General features: G+C 37.0%; 2 protein-coding genes across 2 annotated transcripts; both read left to right on the top strand.

Annotated features, from left to right (window-relative positions):
• The first annotated feature begins 3,430 nt into the window (after positions 1-3,430).
• On the top strand, positions 3,431-8,394 carry LOC100616963 (olfactory receptor 1038-like). The gene is made up of 3 exons (XM_007497669.3): positions 3,431-4,352; positions 7,685-7,726; positions 8,315-8,394. The coding sequence occupies exons 1-3, from the start codon at positions 3,431-3,433 to the stop codon at positions 8,392-8,394; spliced, it is 1,044 nt and encodes a 347-aa protein (XP_007497731.3).
• Positions 8,395-13,593: 5,199 nt separating this feature from the next.
• LOC100617006 (olfactory receptor 1038-like) lies at positions 13,594-14,553 on the top strand. The gene has a single exon (XM_007497670.1). It carries the CDS (start codon positions 13,594-13,596, stop codon positions 14,551-14,553), a length of 960 nt encoding a protein of 319 aa, XP_007497732.1.
• Positions 14,554-17,820: the final 3,267 nt, after the last annotated feature.

Raw genomic sequence — 17,820 nt, 5'->3', positions numbered from 1 at the left:
GTTATGTTAACATGTTATGACTTCCTTTCTCCCACTCATTGCCTAAAGAAATGATTCAACACTATTGAACTTCGCAACCAAAATATAAGGTAACTTTACTGTATTTAGATCACTTTCTTGTGCTTATGAAAATAAATTTAATTAGCAAATACTTCCTAAATACTCCAATGGATCTTTGACCTCAGTTATATGAGTACTTACTCCAGTGGCTCTGATGTGGGAGAAACACACACAAGTCTGTAGCACGGTCTCATCCCAAAAATGGAAGACTTAAATAGTTCAGTCCAGAAGTAAGAAAAGAATTTTATTTGTTGAAGTGATGATATTTCTTAGTATATTAATCTAATAGCTGCTTGAATAGTTTGGGGCCTAATAAGTTAGCTTTAGGACCCATGGATAACCCTAAGGTCTTGCACAGTATCCTCTTTGGAGGTTGATAGCATGGAATAAAGCAGCTCTGCTTTAGTGTGACAGCTTCCTTTGAGGAGTGAAGGAGAGACAGAGGGACAGCTTCCATTGTGGAGAGGCAGTTTCTACCATAGAGTGCCATGGGATGGCAGCTTCCACACCCCATGTATCAGGGTTAGTATAATTACTGGGGACTAGTAACTTAGCATATAGCTTCCTAACTCAGCAAGATAGAAGATATGGGATTTGTTGCCATAGGGAATAAGGAGAATGCCCAAGATTAGGGGATTCTTCTGAAATGCCAGTGTTCTTAGAGATCAGTTTCAAATTTCCATTGTCCATCTTGCCGTCACTTATCAGGAAGAGGTCATAACACCCTGTAGATTGAGAAAATGGGGAGGGGATATGATACATTGGAGGACCACTATAAGTAATTAATTATTTCCAAGAACAATATAAAAAATTAATAGAATGGAGAAGTTACAAAGCTGATGCCTAGCACAGAATGTTATAGGTCTAAGACAGAGAATGGATAATGGAACAATCTTCAATTTATGCTTGTTTTATGATGAAATTGCATGTGTTTTATTTGATGTTTAACTATTTCTAAATAGAGAAAAATGCCAGATTTCAGAGTATGAGGATGCCATCCCATTTACTAACCCTTATTGCCTAGTGCCAGCCCACATCATTTCCCCCTTTACAAAGCCCAGATATTAAGAAAACTAGGGGGAATGGGTGAAGGTCTCAATTTCCATAACTTCTTCAAGCTGAGTTGAGATATTGGGCTAGCCTTTGTTGAATCTTTGGAAACAATCAATGGGCTTGATCCAGAATGTGGAAAGTTGTTGCAGGCAGGCTAGCAACAGATGATACCATCTGAAATCTAATAGTATGCAAACAAGAAGAGAAAAAAAGTGTGAATATTTAGAAGACATGGATCAAAAGAATCAGGAGGAAGAATATTATCAATGGAAAAATCAGTAGGGAGCCAAGGAGGAGCTCCATTGAGACCACAAGTTTGCAGAAATCTGTTGCACTGGAAGTATTCTGACTTGTACTGGGTACTCACTAGATGATGTGGATCCTGGTGAGGTCATGAATGAAAAGTTTTTAATTATAGCTGAAATGTGGCCCACCCTTCTTGATGAACAGACAAATTAGTGAATCCCTCATGTCCATTTTCGAGGAGAGAAGTAGAGGTGAAATATATAGCTAGTTAAGGTGGATTTTGAATTAAGGACTCCTGATCTGAAGTGCCCTTAGTAAAACAGAAGAAATGGGTATACGGATGCAGATTGGGCTCTGGATTGTCTTTATCCTTCCTAACCATGTACACCCTACAATTCCCACTATGTTCTAGGTTCTGCACCAGAGCCATGAAGACCAGGACATAAGGTATTTCTGTCCACATAATTTTTCAATGAAAGAATCCTTCCATTTGAAAGATACAGTTATAATGGACAGTATAGAGGCAGAATTTTAAGTCTTGCCCATTTTCCCCTTCCTCCACATTCTCTGAAGCCCTTGCCATACCTACAGATATCTCCAACCTTCCAATCTCTGACTTACCCCCTACCTTTCCTGCTCCTACCAGGATACTCTATTCTCCCTTTATTGTTCCTATATAGCAAACCATCTAGCCACTATTATATATTATATATATAATATATAATATTATATAATATATAATAAATATTATATATTATATATATATTATATTTAATATATAATATATAATATTATATATATTATATAATATTATATATTATATATATATATTATAGTCTAGCCACTATTATCAGGCCTGTCATTCAGTCACATATATAACATGTATATAAGCAAGCTGCTGCAATTACTTTGTGCTTAGACTTTGGAGCATACTCCCCTAAGCCTGGATCTGTTACCAATAAACATGCCTCCTGCTATGATCCTGGGTGTCAGTGAAATTCTTTTGATTTAACAACAGTAACATTAACAGGGAATACTTCTTGGTCTTTTAGGCCATATTGTGACCAGGGAAAATAGTAATAAAGAATCACATTCTTCTTCCAGAAGGACATATTTAACTTGTCCCAGTGCTTTAACAGAATGGTGAAAGGTGAATCTTTGGAAATAGACATTCTTTGGCCCATACTCCCCTCCATTGACTCTATTCCCCTGGAGAGTGTAGCAAAATCAGACTATACCTCCTTAAGGAATGAAGCAAATTTGTGATCACACACATGGAGCCAGGCCAAAAAAAATCTGATCATACCTCACACAGAGATGCATCAAAAGGAGAGGTCCTTAGGGAGTAGGCATTAAAGAATACTGTTATTTATAACCTTGGACCTAAGGGAGCTCAAGAGCCTGAGTTTCTGGAAAGCAGATCAGTTAATATAGAAGAAACACACCATTGTTTGTAGCAGGACCTTATGAGAAGAATAAGAGACTCAATCCCCATTTAATTCAGAAGTAAGCAAATAATTTAATTTTATGTAGAGGCAGTTTTGGGTTGAATAATAGCCTAATAGCTGGTTGAATCTTCTGGGGGCTAATCAGATAGCAGTAGTTCTATGGATAAGCAGAGGGCCTGGTAGACTTGTCTCTTGGAGCCTGATGAATTAGAAGCTCTACTTCTAAGGAGTTTTGACTCTTTCAATGGTGTTTGTTACTTGAGTTTTCATTATACCAATACAAACAGAATTTTGTTCTGAAAACAAGGTTCAAAACTATGGTACAGTGGTGAGGAATGGTTTTCAATTATGATATTTCCTTCTTTATGGCTAATTTCATTTTTCTTCTTTCTCAGAATTATAGAAGAGATCTAGACAATGTTTGTTCATCATTTCTCCAATCTCCATAAAAACTGGTATTTAACAGACTGTTTCTAGTCTCCAACTTCTTTTTTCTTCTCAGAATATATTGAGGGCTGAAGATATGTCTCATCTAAGTCCCCGCCACAATAATATGAATTTTCATTTCATGATTACCTCACATCTTCAGATCTAGATCCTATATTAAGGTTCAATTCCACGAAATGGCTAGAGGCAACCATTCTGAAGTCACTGAATTCATTCTCTTGGGACTCACCACCCATCCAGAGCTAAAGGTTGTCTTCTTCTTCATTTTTCTCATCATATATTCTGTCAGTGTTGTGGGAAATCTTGGTCTGATCCTACTTATCCAGGTCAGTTCACACCTTCACACACCCATGTACTTCTTCCTTAGTCACTTGGCATTTGTGGATTTTTGTCTTACTTCTGCCATTACCCCCAACATGCTGGTTAACTTTGTGCAAAAAATCAATGTTATTTCTTTCTATGCATGTGCCATCCAGGTGTATTGTTTCATTTCATTTGTAACTTCAGAGATGTTTCTCTTGGCTGTGATGGCCTATGATCGCTATGTAGCCATAGGTAATCCCTTGCTCTACACTGTTGCAATGTCAGGCAAACTCTGTTGGCAACTTGTCATAGTTCCCTATGTATACTGCTTCTCTGTAGCAGTTTTCCAAACTATCATCACATTCCAGTTTTCATACTGTGCCTCTAATGTTATTAACCACTTCTACTGTGATGACGTTCCACTCTTGGCCCTCTCTTGCTCAGATACTCATGTTAAAGAAATCTTGATATTTGCCTTTGCTGGATTTGATATGATCTGCTCTTTGTTAATTGTCATCATCTCCTATGTCTTCATCATTGCTGCCATCTTGCGAATTCGCTCAACAAAAGGTAGACTGAAGGCTTTCTCCACCTGTAGTTCCCACATGATGGCTGTCACCATTTTTTATGGCACTCTCATCTTTATGTACTTGCAGCCACGATCTAACCACTCTCTGGACACAGATAAAATGACATCAGTGCTTTATACCACATTGATTCCCATGTTGAACCCCCTAATTTACAGCTTGCGGAACAAGGAGGTAAAAGAGGCTGTCAGGAAAATCCTGGGAAATAGTTGGTCAGTTGTTCATTTCAAACTCTTAGACAAATAAATAAATGTATGTAGTAGCAGAATACGCTTCAAATATTCCATCTTGTAAAGTCTTGGTTCACAATGCATTTTGTTTTCATTCATTAGAACAATATATCTATGAAATACTTACTGTAGACAAAATAAGGTTACATAAATTTTTCACAAAAAGATAGAACAACTTTTTCTGTTTTCAAACACCATCTTAAGTCCACAAAACGATGGAGGCATTCATCCTCACTTCTTAATTTTGGTGTTTCTTTGAATCTAAATTTAATATATCTGTGAAATGAATGTATTTGGAGGGAAGGAAGCCATGCAGCGAGTAAAGTAATGTATCCTAAATTAAGAAGTTTGAACTTTTAATTCTTTCTCAAGCACTTCTTAGTTTGGTAACTTTGGGAAATTTACTTGATTTCTCTAGAACAAATTTTCCTTGCCTCTAAAATAAACAAAATAAGGGTATATACATGATAGGATTTTTGAGAAATAAGATAGAATGAGTAAAGTGCTTTTGAAACCTGAAAGTACTATATTAATTGTTGTCTTCTATTATCCATTCAGCCTGACTCTATCAATGAAACAGGTATATGTGAGCTTATACTGATCTATAATAGTCTATCACAGAAAATATAAATAGCTGAGGAAGACACTTTAAAAATGGAAGCATGTAATTCTGGGAAAATAGACCTTAGATGATGGTATGAAATCAATGTTTGGATTTGCCACTAATGAGGTATTTGAACTTATAGGAATCTTAGGATTTGTATGGGTCCTGGATTATAAAATCATAGACCTACTGCTGGGAAAGGACCAAGGCCTAAGAAAAGGCTAACTAGTTCATGTAATAAAAAGATTCATGGAGATTAGTAGGGGGATTGAGCTTGTATATGAATGTTGACCTCTGATTAGAGATAAGATAAGGAAAGAAGGAAGGAATGAAAGAAGAAAGGAGGAAAGGAAGTATTGTGGGGGAACTTGAGGTGAACCCCAGTTTTGTGAGACTTCACCCTTTGCAAGAATGCATGATTCCAAAACTAAAATGGAAAAAAAGAGGTATTTATTCATTTGGAATTCATGCTGACCTGACAGCGAAATAGTGTGGAAATGGAGAACTGCTTCCTAGAGGAGAGGTACTTTGGGCATTATATACCCTTTTGACAATAGGGACTATGTGACCAGGAATGAAGAGGTGGAAAGAAATTAGGCAGAAGTGGTGATGTAAGTCAGCTGATAAGACTAGGGTGTTCTGTGTCCTGAAGAAACAGAGTGTGATCAGGAATAGTTTAGGGGATTAGTGGATGCCCTAAATTAAAGCCCAATGTTATAAGAGCATATTTGCAAAATGCATATCTGTATCCATCTTAAAATTTAGGCAAGAATTCAAGAGAAATATTTCTCTCAAATTTTTTTTCCCACTATTATAGGTCTCTGATACCCACTATCACCTTTCCTCAACATTGCAAGAATAGAAGGAAGGAAATAAAATGTCTTGCTTTCTGTTTGACTTGAAATAGTTTTGATGTCTGGGCTGTTAATGGAAAGCCTGCTTTCCCATATCCAGAAAGACTGAAGAAAAGAAGGAAGGGAAGGAGGAAGGAAAGAAGGAGTAAAGGAAGAAAGGAAGGAGTAAAGGAAAGAAGAAAGGAAGGAGGGTGGTAAAAGGGAAGGGAAGGAGGGAGGCAAAAAAGGAGGAAGAAAGGGAGGGAGGGTTGGTGGATGGAAGAGGAAATAACATTTATTGAGCACTTACTATGTTCCAGATGCCATGTTAAGCTCTTCACAAATGTCATCTTATTTGGTTCATACAAAAGTCCTCATTTTACAGTGAAAGGCATTGAGGCAATAGATATTAAATTAATAATCCAGGATCACACAACTAGGAACTTCTGAGGCTACATTTGAGATTGTTTTCCTAACCGTAGAACTAGGAAACTGTCATCTACTCTATTTTTCTCTCTTTTTTTTTTTTTTAGTTAAGTTAGCTAAAATCTTCCTCTCCCAAATGTGATCCCAAACTAAGGGGAAAAAAACAACATTCCAAATTTAGTTTGACTAATGCCAAGTGACCTATTATGTCATTCATGATATATTACCCTTTAAAGATTTACATCTAATCTGAAGCTGCCCAATTTTGGGCAGTTCTTCTATAGCATCCAAGAGGGAAAGATCACTTATGAATCAATAAAAAGTGGATAGTTGTATATCAGAAAAATTTACTATTCTAAAAAGACATTTTATTGCTACTATGAAGCAGCTGGTAGCACAACAGAGAAAGCACTAGTTCTGGATTCAGGAATAACTGATTTCAAATTTGGCCTCCAAGATGAATTGGTTGTAAGACATAAAAAATCACTTTGTCTCATTTTCCTTAACCCTGAAAAGTGTATTTTATTACCATCTACCTTGCAGGGTTTTGGTGGGGAACACATAAAATAATATTTGCAATATCATTTAGGCTACTGATGGGCACATAGTAAGCAATTAATAGCTGTTCTCTTTCTCTCAGGTATTTTATTTTCCCAAACACTTTCCTAAACATTATTTTACAGATCTCCAAGTTTGAGGCTCAAAGACTAGCTAGTCTATCCCATTTCATATGAATGATGTCTTCTTTGATAACTCATGCAGAACCCAGTCTTTCAGAAGACTCCATGTTCTGGGAAATGTGCTACTTAGTAATATAATCCCTTCCATTTTTCAATATATCAACAAGAATTAAATTCTGGTTATGTGTCACTTGCGAAGCTAATTTCAGAAACACATCAATGAAAAGAAATTAGACTACCCTACCCATGAGGACTTTAAATTCCTTTAGGAAAAGACTATATATTAAATGAGAGCCAAAAAGGTAGGGTTGAAAAATGAAAAAGGTTTTCAGTTTTTAAAAAATAGGAGAGAGACCAAAAAGTGAGGAAAAGATGTATTAGAGGATTAAAGAAATAAACATGGATGGAAAGAGTGTTTCTTCTAAATGGGAGAAATCCTTATTGTGAGAAGAGAGTCATAATAATGAAGGGGTCCCAAAGGATGATTTGACCACCTACTGCATATATGGAATGATTTAAAGGAGTTGCCAACAACACTACGGATGTGAGTCTGAGTAACATTGGAAGATTTCAGGGAAATTCACCAATCAGAAGTGACAGTCACATGGAAGTTAGGGTCTTATTTACTTCAGGGCCCAATGGCTGAGCTGATAGAAATATATAAAGTACATTATGATTTGTACAAATTTAAATGTTTGTTTCTGATATTTAACAATTCAACAGTGATAGCATTTGGGTTGTGATGACTTTATATTCTTGGTCTTCAGTACCTATATCTATAGCCACTTCAAATTTGGTTCTCCAAAGAGGTAACCAGGAATTCAAAGTCCTGGGTTGTCAACATACAGCTTCCAGGGAAGGGGTAGTGTCAGTAATGGTGATCCTCTGAGTCATCGGACACAAATTGCTTCCTGCCTCTCTCTCTCTCTCTCTCAAGGTTCCTTGCTGCTATTTAACTTACTACGGAAGAATTTGAGCACTTGTCTTGGTTGACTTCAACTTCCCTATTGTATCCACAAAGCCAACTGGCTGCATTCAAATATCTTAAGAGCTCTAAAGGATCTCATTCCTGAGATTCATGAGATCTTTCTTTTTAATAAACTGTGTAGACTTGTCTAATTGGCTTCCTTGCTTTTGTTTAGGGGAAATATTGCTCTGTTCTCTCCATGTTATTATAAAGGGACATGATTGTGCTTACTTACAACACATGCCTCCTTCATATTGAACTCAAAGCCTTTTTTAACAACCACTTCTTGAATTAGACTGATAATAATTCTGCCCTAATCTTAACTTCGAAGCAAGGACATTGTCTAACAAATTTCTTTGTATATTGGAATATTAATAGATGCTGTGGTTAAGAGAGTTTTTCTTAATTTCTCACTTTTTATCTTTAACAGGCAAAGGAGCAAAATGGTTTTTGAGTAAGAGGCCTCCTGCTGTGCAGGCCATCAGTTGGGGACAGTTAGAAGGGTATTGATAGGAGTTGAAGAGTAAGTTGTAGGCAGGTGGAAAGAGGCTTTTGTCTCTGGGTCTCATAGGGAGAGGAGTTTGTGGCTCACTCTCTTTGGGACTGTCAGTTTTTCTGACTGTTGGAGCCTCAATAATAGATCTAATGCCTTAACAACCTTATTGATAATTGATTAACTTGGGTAGATTGGTAGATAGATAATGAGTAAATTATTAGATAAAGAGAGTAGGTAAGTAGGCTGGGCCTGACCTGGCAGCAGACCCTGCCCTCGAAGGCAGATAGATTTAGGAATTTTTAGAAAATTTTAGTTAGGTATGCAATTTTTAGGTATAGTCATAAGCTATAATAAGATTATTCTCACTTTCCTCCTTTCTATTTCCTATCCATACTTTACTAATAATAAACTAAGAGTTTTCTGTTTACCAAACTCTCCTGACTTTTTTTCAAACTCATACCCCCCCCCCCAAATTTAACTCTTCATTCTGTCTTCCTTATAGAATGTAAGTTCCTGGGGGGAAAGGCCTTTGGGAATTTGATCTTTGTATCCCAGGGTTCTAGCCTAGTAACTGGGCCAGCCCTTCTAATTTAATAAGAAAACAACAATTAATGAGATCAATTACAAATATATTAAGCATATTCTTGGTAGTAACCTAACTTAATCCTCAAAATGGTCCCGTGAGATAAACAAGCAGCAATAATTATCATCAACTGAGAAGTGACACCCAAAGAGATGGAAGTTTGCCTAAATCCATGTGTATGATTAAAGACAGAGAGGGAAAGGACAACCAAAGCATCTAGATTTGAATACCTATGCTATTTTCATAACACTTGTGCAAAGACTGAAGAAATTAGGGGCAAATAGAATTAGGTCTCCAAGAACATGGGTTGGAATCTTGTTTCTTAATGATTTTAAGGTGTGTAGATACAATTAAAATAAGTTATGTACTTTCTTCCCTTGAGGACTATTATGATCTATTTTTAACCTAAGAAGGGTTTCATATTTGTGCCCAATGGGATTTGAGAAGCAATAATAAATCATAAAGATTTGTCTTCTGAATATCCTTGTGCTGAGCCAGAAAAATCTATCTCCTAACAGGTAAGTCAGATGGATTGGATGATTCTTGGCTCTCTATCCTCCCATTTAGATATTTCCCTCAGTACACAGTGAATATTTTAGTCAAGAGAAAATCACCTATATACTAAGGACAAACAACAATAGTTTTTCAGGTTCTCTGAATGAGGTTGGTCTGAACAGAGAGCAGTCATAAAGAAGGAATCATTGAGCCATGGAGTTTGAGGGAAGAAAAAATATTGATCAGTAGCATGATTGAGTGGAAGGAACTCTCAACTTGGAGTGCAAAGGTCAGGATTTGAGCTCTGGCTCAGAGACTTATCTGTCTTAACCTGCCCAAATTATGTCACCCCTCTCAGCCTCAGATTCCTTATCTATGAAATGAAAATCATAATTTTTACTATCTTTCTTACAAGTTTGTTAGGAAGGGAGAGAGAATAAATATTTTCAGATTGCCTGCTTGTAATGTACTGAATATTTTTACCACTATTATCTCCTTTGATCTCATTAATAGTGGAGAAATTAGCTCCAAAATATAAAAAAAACTATACGAATATGTAATCAATGTTATCTACTCTAACCGCCTTAAATATGCACCCCTTTGCCCACCCCCATTTTTATATTTTCCCCGAATTATGTTCACATATTTTTGATCAACTTCCTTTCTCCACATCTTTCCCTAAAGAAATTATTTTCCAGGATAGTACATTGTAACCAAAATATAAAAGAACATCATTGAATATGAAATTCTTCCCCAAGTTGATGAAATTATATTTAGTAAGCAAAGACTTTTAAATAGTCCAATTGATTTCTGTCCTAAGTTATATGTGTATTCTTTTCAGGGTTCTCATGTGGGAGAAACATACCCTAGTCTGTAGCAGGGTCTCCCCTCAACAATGGGACACTCAAACTTCATTCAGTCCTGAAGTAAAAAAAAATTGTTTGAAGAAGGGATGATTTTTGGTGCTATAATAGCCAAATAGTTTTTTGAATAGTTTGGGACTTAATCACTTAACCTTAAGTATCGCGGATAAACCCAAGGACTACTAGAGTAGCCTCTTTGGAACTTGGTAGCTTGGAATACCAGCTCTGCTGTAGTGTGACAGCTTCCTCAGAGGAGTGGATCAAATACTGACAAATGACAGTTTCCATTGTAGAAAGGCAGTTTCCACCAAGGGGTGGTAGTTTCCACAACCTGTGGGTCAGAATTGGTATATTTATTTGGTATCCAATAGTTGAGTATTTCCCTTCCCTAACTGAAAGGCATATAAGTTTTGGAATATAGGGAGCGTGAACAAGATTGGGGGATTCCTCTGGAATATGAGAGTTCCCAGTGCTCAGTTTCCATGTTCCTCCATTGTCTGCCTTCTCATCATTTGTCAATGAGAAATCTGAACACCATTGGAGACTTTGAAAATTGTGGTGGGGAGATACTATACATTGGAGGATCACTATAGGCTATTAATTCTTTCTATGAAAAATATAAGAATTTAATGGGAAGGAGAAGGTACAAAGATGTTGCCACGCACAGAATTTTATAAGTCTAATACACAGAATGGATATTGGATAATAAAACTTTAATTTATGCTTGTCTAATGATTAAAAATACATGTTTTGTATTAGATGTTTAACTCATCCTAAATACTGAAAAATGCCAGATTTCAGAGTATGAGGATACTGTCCTTATTACTACTCTTACTGCCCAGTGCCAACACATATCATTTCCCCCTTTTCAAAGCCCAGAAATTAAGAAAACTGGGCAGAATGGGTGAAGGTCTCAACTTCTATTACTTCATCAAGCTTAGGTAGGACCTTGAGCAAGCCCCAGATGAGTCTTTGGAAATGATGTATATGCTTGATCTATGCGGTGGTTGAAGGTTGGCTGGCAATAGATGATACCATCTGAAATTGAATGGTGTGTAACCAAGAAGAAACAAAATTAGAGAGAATATTTTGAGGATAGAGACCAAAAGTATCAGGAGGAAGAATATTAACAATGGATGAAACAGATGGGAGTCCAGAAAATAAGCAGGAGCTCCATGGAGAACCCAATTTTGCAGAAATCTGTTCCTTTGGCACTGTGTTAACTTTTCCTGGGTACTCACAAGATAATGTGGATCCTGGTGAGAACCTGAAGGAAAAATGTTTCATTAGGGCCTAAATGTGGCCCACCCTTCCTGATGAACAGACAAATTGGTGAACCTCTAACCACCTTTGTGAGGAGGGAAGTAGAGGTGAAATCAAGTTAAGGTGGATTTTGACCGAAAGTCTCATTATCCTGATCTAAAGTCCCCTTAGTAATACAGAAGAAATGGGTACACAGATTCAGATTGGGCTCTGGATTATCTTGATCCTTCCTGACTATTTACACCCTATATTTCCCATTATGTTCTAGATTCTGAGCCAGAGCCATGAAGACCAGGACATAAGGTATTTCTGTCCACTTAATTTTTCAATGAAAGAATACTTCCATTTGAAAAATACAGATATAAAGGACATTATAGAGGCAGAAATTTAAGTCTTGCCCACTTTCTCCCTCCTCCCTATTGTCTGAAGCCCTTGCCATACCTACAGATATCTCCAGCCTTCCCATCTCTGACTCACCCCCTCCCTTTCCTGTTCCTATCAGGATACTCTCTTCTCCCTTTATTGTTCCTATATAGCAAACTGTCTTTATTATAGCCACTGTTATTAGGCCTGTAATTTAGTCATATATATATATATACATATATAAATATAATGTATATAACCAGACTGCTGAAATTACTCGGGGCTTAGACCTTAGAGCATACTCTCCTAAGCCTCGATGTATTACCATGGCCTCTTGCCATGATCCTGGGTGTCATTGAAATTTTCTTGCCTTAACAACAGTACCATTAACAGGGAACACTTCTTGGCCATATTTTGACCAGGGATCACTGCAATAAGAAGTCACCTTCTTCTTCCAGAAGGACAGATCTAACTTGCTCAAACCCTTTAAAAATGCTAAATTGTGAAAATTTGGAAAAAGACATTCCTTGGCCCACTGACTCTATTGCTCTGGAGAGTGTAGCAAAATCAGACTGTACCTCCTCAGAGAATGAAGTAAAAATGTGACTACACTCCTGGAGGCAGGCAAAAAAAAAATCTGACCATACCTTACACAGAGATGCATCAAAAGGAGAGATCCTCAGGGAGTAGACAATAAAGAAGACTGTTAATTATAACCTTGGACCTAAGGGAGCTCAAGAGCCTTAGTTCCTGGAAAGCAGATCAGTTAATATGGAAGAAACACACCATTGTTTGTAGCAGGACCTTATGAGAAGAATCAGAGACTCAAACCCCATTTAATTGAGAAGTAAGAAAATAATTTAATTTTATGTAGAGGCAGTTTTTGGTGGAATAACAACCTAATAGCTGGTGGCATTATCTGGGGGCTAATCAGATGGAAGTAGGGTCTGTGTATAAGCCCAGAGCATGGTAGAGTTGCCTCTTGGAGCCTGATGAAAAAGAAGCTATACATCAGAGGAGTTTTGAGTCCTTCAACAATGTTTTTTGCTTGAGTTTTCATTATACCAAAACAAACACAATTTTGTTCTAAAAACAATTTCTAAAACTATGGAATAGGGGGCAGCTGGGTAGCTCAGTGGATTGAGAGCCAGTCCTAGAGACAGGAGGTCCTAGGCTCAAATATGGCCTCAGCCTCTTCCTAGCTGTGTGACCCTGGGCAAGTCACTTGACCCCCAATGCCTAGCCCTTACCACTATTCTGCCTTGGAGTCAATGCACAGTATTGACTCCAAGATGAAAGGTAAGGCTTTAAACAAACAAACAAAAAAAAACTACGGTATAATGGTGGTGAATCATTTGCACTTATGATATTTCCTTATTTGTGGCTAATTCCAAGTTTGTTGTTTCTCAGAACAAGAGAAGAAATCCAGACAATGATCTTTCAGCATCTCTCCAATCTCTATCTTAGCCAGTATCTAACAGAATGTTTCTAGTCTCCAACTTCTTTGTTTGTTTGTTTTTCTCAAAATGTATTGTGTCATGAAGATATGTCACATCTAAATCCTCACCAGAAAAACACTAAATTACATTTCATGACCATCTCACATCTTCAGACCTGGATCCTATATGAAGGTTCAAGTCAACGAAATGGCTAAACGGAACCATTCTGAAGTCACTGAGTTCATTCTCTTGGGACTCACCACCCATCCTGAGTGGAAGATTGTCCTATTCGTCATTTTTCTCATCATATATTCTGTCAGTGTTGTGGGAAATCTTGGTCTGATCCTACTTATCCAGGTCAGTTCCCACCTTCACACACCCATGTACTTCTTCCTTAGTCACTTGGCATTTGTGGATTTTTGTCTTACTTCTGCCATTACCCCCAACATGCTGGTTAACTTTGTGCAAGAAATCAATGTTATCTCTTTCCATGCATGTGCCATCCAGGTGTATTGCTTCATTTCATTTGAAACTATCGAATTGTTTATTTTGGCTGTGATGGCCTATGATCGCTATGTAGCCATAGGTAATCCCTTGCTCTACACTGTTGCAATGTCAGGCAAACTCTGTTGGCAACTTGTCATGGTTCCCTATGTATACTGCTCCTCCATAGCGGTTTTACAAACTATCATCACATTCCAGTTTTCATACTGTGCCTCTAATGTTATTAACCACTTCTACTGTGATGACGTTCCACTCTTGGCCCTCTCTTGCTCAGATACTCATGTTAAAGAAATCTTGATATTTGCCTTTGCTGGATTTGATTTGATTTGCTCCTTGTTGATTGTCATCATTTCTTATGTCTTCATCATTGTGGCCATCTTGCGGATTCGCTCAAAAGAGGGCAAACTCAAAGCCTTCTCCACCTGTAGTTCCCACATCATGGTTGTCACCATTTTCTATGGCACTCTCATCTTTATGTATTTGCAGCCACGGTCTAACCACTCTCTGGACACAGATAAAATGACATCAGTGCTTTATACCACCTTGATTCCCATGTTGAACCCCCTAATTTACAGCTTGCGGAACAAGGAGGTAAAAGAGGCTGTCAGGAAAATCCTGGGAAATAGTTGGTCAGTTGTTCATTTCAAACTGTTAGACAAATAAATAAATATATGTAGTAGCAGAATAAGCTTCAAATATTCCATCTTGTAAAGTCTTGGTTCACAATGCATTTTGTTTTCATTCATTAGAACAATATATATGATATTCTGTAAACAAGACAAGGTTACAAAAATTTCTGTACAAAAAGATTTGTCACAACCATTTCTATGATTGGAAACATCATCTTAAGTCCACAAAAAGATGGAGGCATTCATCCTCATTTCTTAATTTTGATATTTCTTTGAAACTAAATTTAAGATTTCTGTGAAATGAATGAATTTTGATGGAAAGAAGCCATGCAATGAGTAAAGTAACATATCCTAAATTAAGAAGTTTGAACTTTTAATTCTTTCTCAAGCACTTCTTAGTTTGGTAACTTTGGGAAATTTACTTGATTTCTCTAGAACAAATTTTCCTTACCTCTAAAATAAACAAAATTAGGGTATATACATGATAGGATTTTTGAGAAATAAGATAGAATGAGTAAAGTGCTCTTGAAACCTGAAAGTACTATATTAATTGTTGTCTTCTATTATCCATTCAGCCTGACTCTATCAATGAAACAGGTATATGTGAGCTTATTCTGATCTATAATAGTCTATCACGGAAAATATAAATAGCTGAGGAAGACACTTTAAAAATGGAAGCATGTAATTCTGGGAAAATAGTCCTTAGATGATGGTATGAAATCAATATTTGGATTTGCCACTAATGAGGTATTTGAACTTATAGGAATCTTAGGATTTGTATGGGTCCTGGATTATAAAATCATAGACCTACTGCTGGGAAAGGACTAAGGCCTAAGGAAATGCTGACTAGTTCAGGTAATAAAAAGGTTCATGGAGATTGAGCTTGTCTGTGAATGTTGACCTCTGATTAGAGATAAGCTAAGGAAAGAAGGAAGAAATGAAAGAAGAAAGGAGGAAAGGAAGTATCGTGGGTTTTAAAATTAAATTATGTCTGTAGTAATAAAATATTATATTTTAAGGTTTATTTAGGATTAATAGAAATCAAGGAATAAAGAAAATACAAATAAGAAAACTCGTGCCTAGGGCTGATTAGACCATGAGCTTACTTACAAAGGACTTCTGGGGATTGAAGTCTAGGGTTCAAATCTCCATTTTTCATGGGGGAACTTTAAGTGAACCCCAGGCATCCTTCGCAAGAATGCAAGATTCCACAATAAGCTTAAAAAAAGAAGTATTTATTCATTTGGAATTCATGTTGACCTGACTAGGAGATAATGTGGAAATGGAGAACTGCTTCCTAGATGAGAGGTACTCTGGGCTTTATATACCCTTTTGACAATAGGGACTATGTGACCAGGAATGAGGAGATGGAAAGAAATTAGGCAGAAGTGGTTATGTGAGTCAGCTGATAGGACTAGGGTGTTCTGTGTTCTGAAGATACAGGATGTGATCAGGAATAGTTTAGGGGATTACTAGATGCCCTAGATTAAAGTCCTATGTTATAAGAACATATATGCAACTTGCATTTCTGTGTCCATCTTAAAATTTAGATGAGAATGAAAGAGGAATATTTATCTCAAGGGTTTTTCATTATCATAGGTCTCTGCTACCCACTGTCACCTTTCCTAAGCATTGCAAGAATGCAAGGAATGAAATAAAATATCTTGCTTTCCATTTGATGTGAAATAGTTCTGGTGTCTGGGGTATTGAAGGAAATCCTGGTGTCCCATATCAGGAAAGAATTAAGAAAAGAAGGAAAGAAAGGAGGGAAGAAGGGAGGAAGAAAGTAAGGAAGTAAGGAAGAAAGGGATGGAGGAAGAAAGTAAGGAAGGGAAAGAGGGAGGAAGGAATCAATGGAGGAAGGAACGGTGTAGGGAAGAGGAAATAACATTTATTGAGCACCTACTATTTTCCAGATGCCATGCTTATCTCTTCACAAATGTCATCTCATTTGATTCAAACAACAGTCTTCATTTTACAATGAAAGACATTGACGCAATAGAAATTAAATGAATCAGAAAGGATTACATAACTAGCAATGTGTCAGGCTACATTTGAGCTCATGTCTTCCTACAAGTAGAACTAGGAAGCTATCATTAGGAAGCTATCATCTACTTTACATCTCTCTCTCTCTCTCTCTCTCTCTCTCTCTCTCTCTCTCTCTCTCTCTCTCTCTCTCTCTCTCTCTCTCTCTCTTTCTCTCTTGAGTTATGTTAGCTAAGAACTTCTTCACCTGCTGTGAGATTTGGGGCCAGCCCTCCCACAGGGAATGATGGTCCTTGGAGGTGTGACAGCATCAGAGAATAAGAAATGGATGGGAAACAGTTAACATTTCAACCTGTGGCCAGGCTTCACAGAAAATTGCTCTGCCTTGGTTCAAGGTTAGCTTTATTTTTATACCCTCATGGTTATACAGATACTTGGCACAGAGTTTCATTTTTCAAAATACATTTTTCCTTACAGATACATCCTTACAGATGTAAGATATCCTTAAAGATAATTGGATAAGTCATACATTAACTTTATAGAAATCATTTGATTAACATTCTTTGACTATCCTACATACTATGATTCTATAGATTCTGACAACAAATGAAAAACTTTACAAAAGATGGACATTTGCTCATCACAGGCAGGATAGCTAGGGGTCAGTTCTCATTAACTTGTGAGGTGATCAACATGAGGATAAGGCAAGAGTGATTATTTATTACTTTTAATCAAATAATCAATCAAATTTCTAAAGAGATAACCAACAAAACATTGTGACCAATTTGGAGGATCAGAGGGTAGAAAAACATAACCTAGTTTTCAGGTTTTTTCAAATATCAGGCTTTCAATTTTCTAAGTGTTTCTAAGAGTTTCATTAGATTTTCATTTCCAAGACAGATTGCCTAGGCTTCACTGAGCAAAACAAATCACTGAAGTATAATGTACCAGCCTCTCCCTGAAAGGCAATTAATATACCTGTCATCCCTGTCCTATACATGGAGGAGGGGAATTCAAGCAGTTTTGTTAAGGTATTTTTATACCTAAAAAAGGGTCCCATCTATGATAATTTACCTAAATGGGCATATAGGAATCCTTAGGTTTAATTGTGTAAGTAGCATCTCTTGTTAATATTCTGGGGGGATGGAATGGGATGTCTTATTTCAACCCTGAAGGTATTTTGCTCTCATTTTTCCCTGGGGCTAGGTAAGAAAAATAATTATAACAATTATAATAATAAGGGGATGATAATCAAAGAAAAGCCACTCATGGAGGTTTCATGGGGTATTTCCATCCTTTCTGGGGGGTGCTTTGC

The sequence above is a fragment of the Monodelphis domestica genome, chromosome 6 (genome assembly GCF_027887165.1).
Source record: "Monodelphis domestica isolate mMonDom1 chromosome 6, mMonDom1.pri, whole genome shotgun sequence".
Lineage (NCBI taxonomy): Eukaryota > Metazoa > Chordata > Mammalia > Didelphimorphia > Didelphidae > Monodelphis > Monodelphis domestica.
The sequence above is the reverse complement of the archived record's forward strand: the minus strand, read 5'-3'. Positions and strand labels throughout refer to the sequence as shown.

Coding starts and splice junctions, on each gene's coding strand:
- LOC100616963 (XM_007497669.3), top strand. CDS start 3,431: ATGGCTAGAGGCAACCATTCTGAAGTCACTGAATTCATTCTCTTGGGA. Junction 4,353..7,684: donor CAGGAAAATCCTGGGAAATA/GTTGGTCAGTTG, acceptor CTTGGTCTTCAG/TACCTATATCTATAGCCACT. Junction 7,727..8,314: donor AAATTTGGTTCTCCAAAGAG/GTAACCAGGAAT, acceptor TATCTTTAACAG/GCAAAGGAGCAAAATGGTTT.
- LOC100617006 (XM_007497670.1), top strand. CDS start 13,594: ATGGCTAAACGGAACCATTCTGAAGTCACTGAGTTCATTCTCTTGGGA.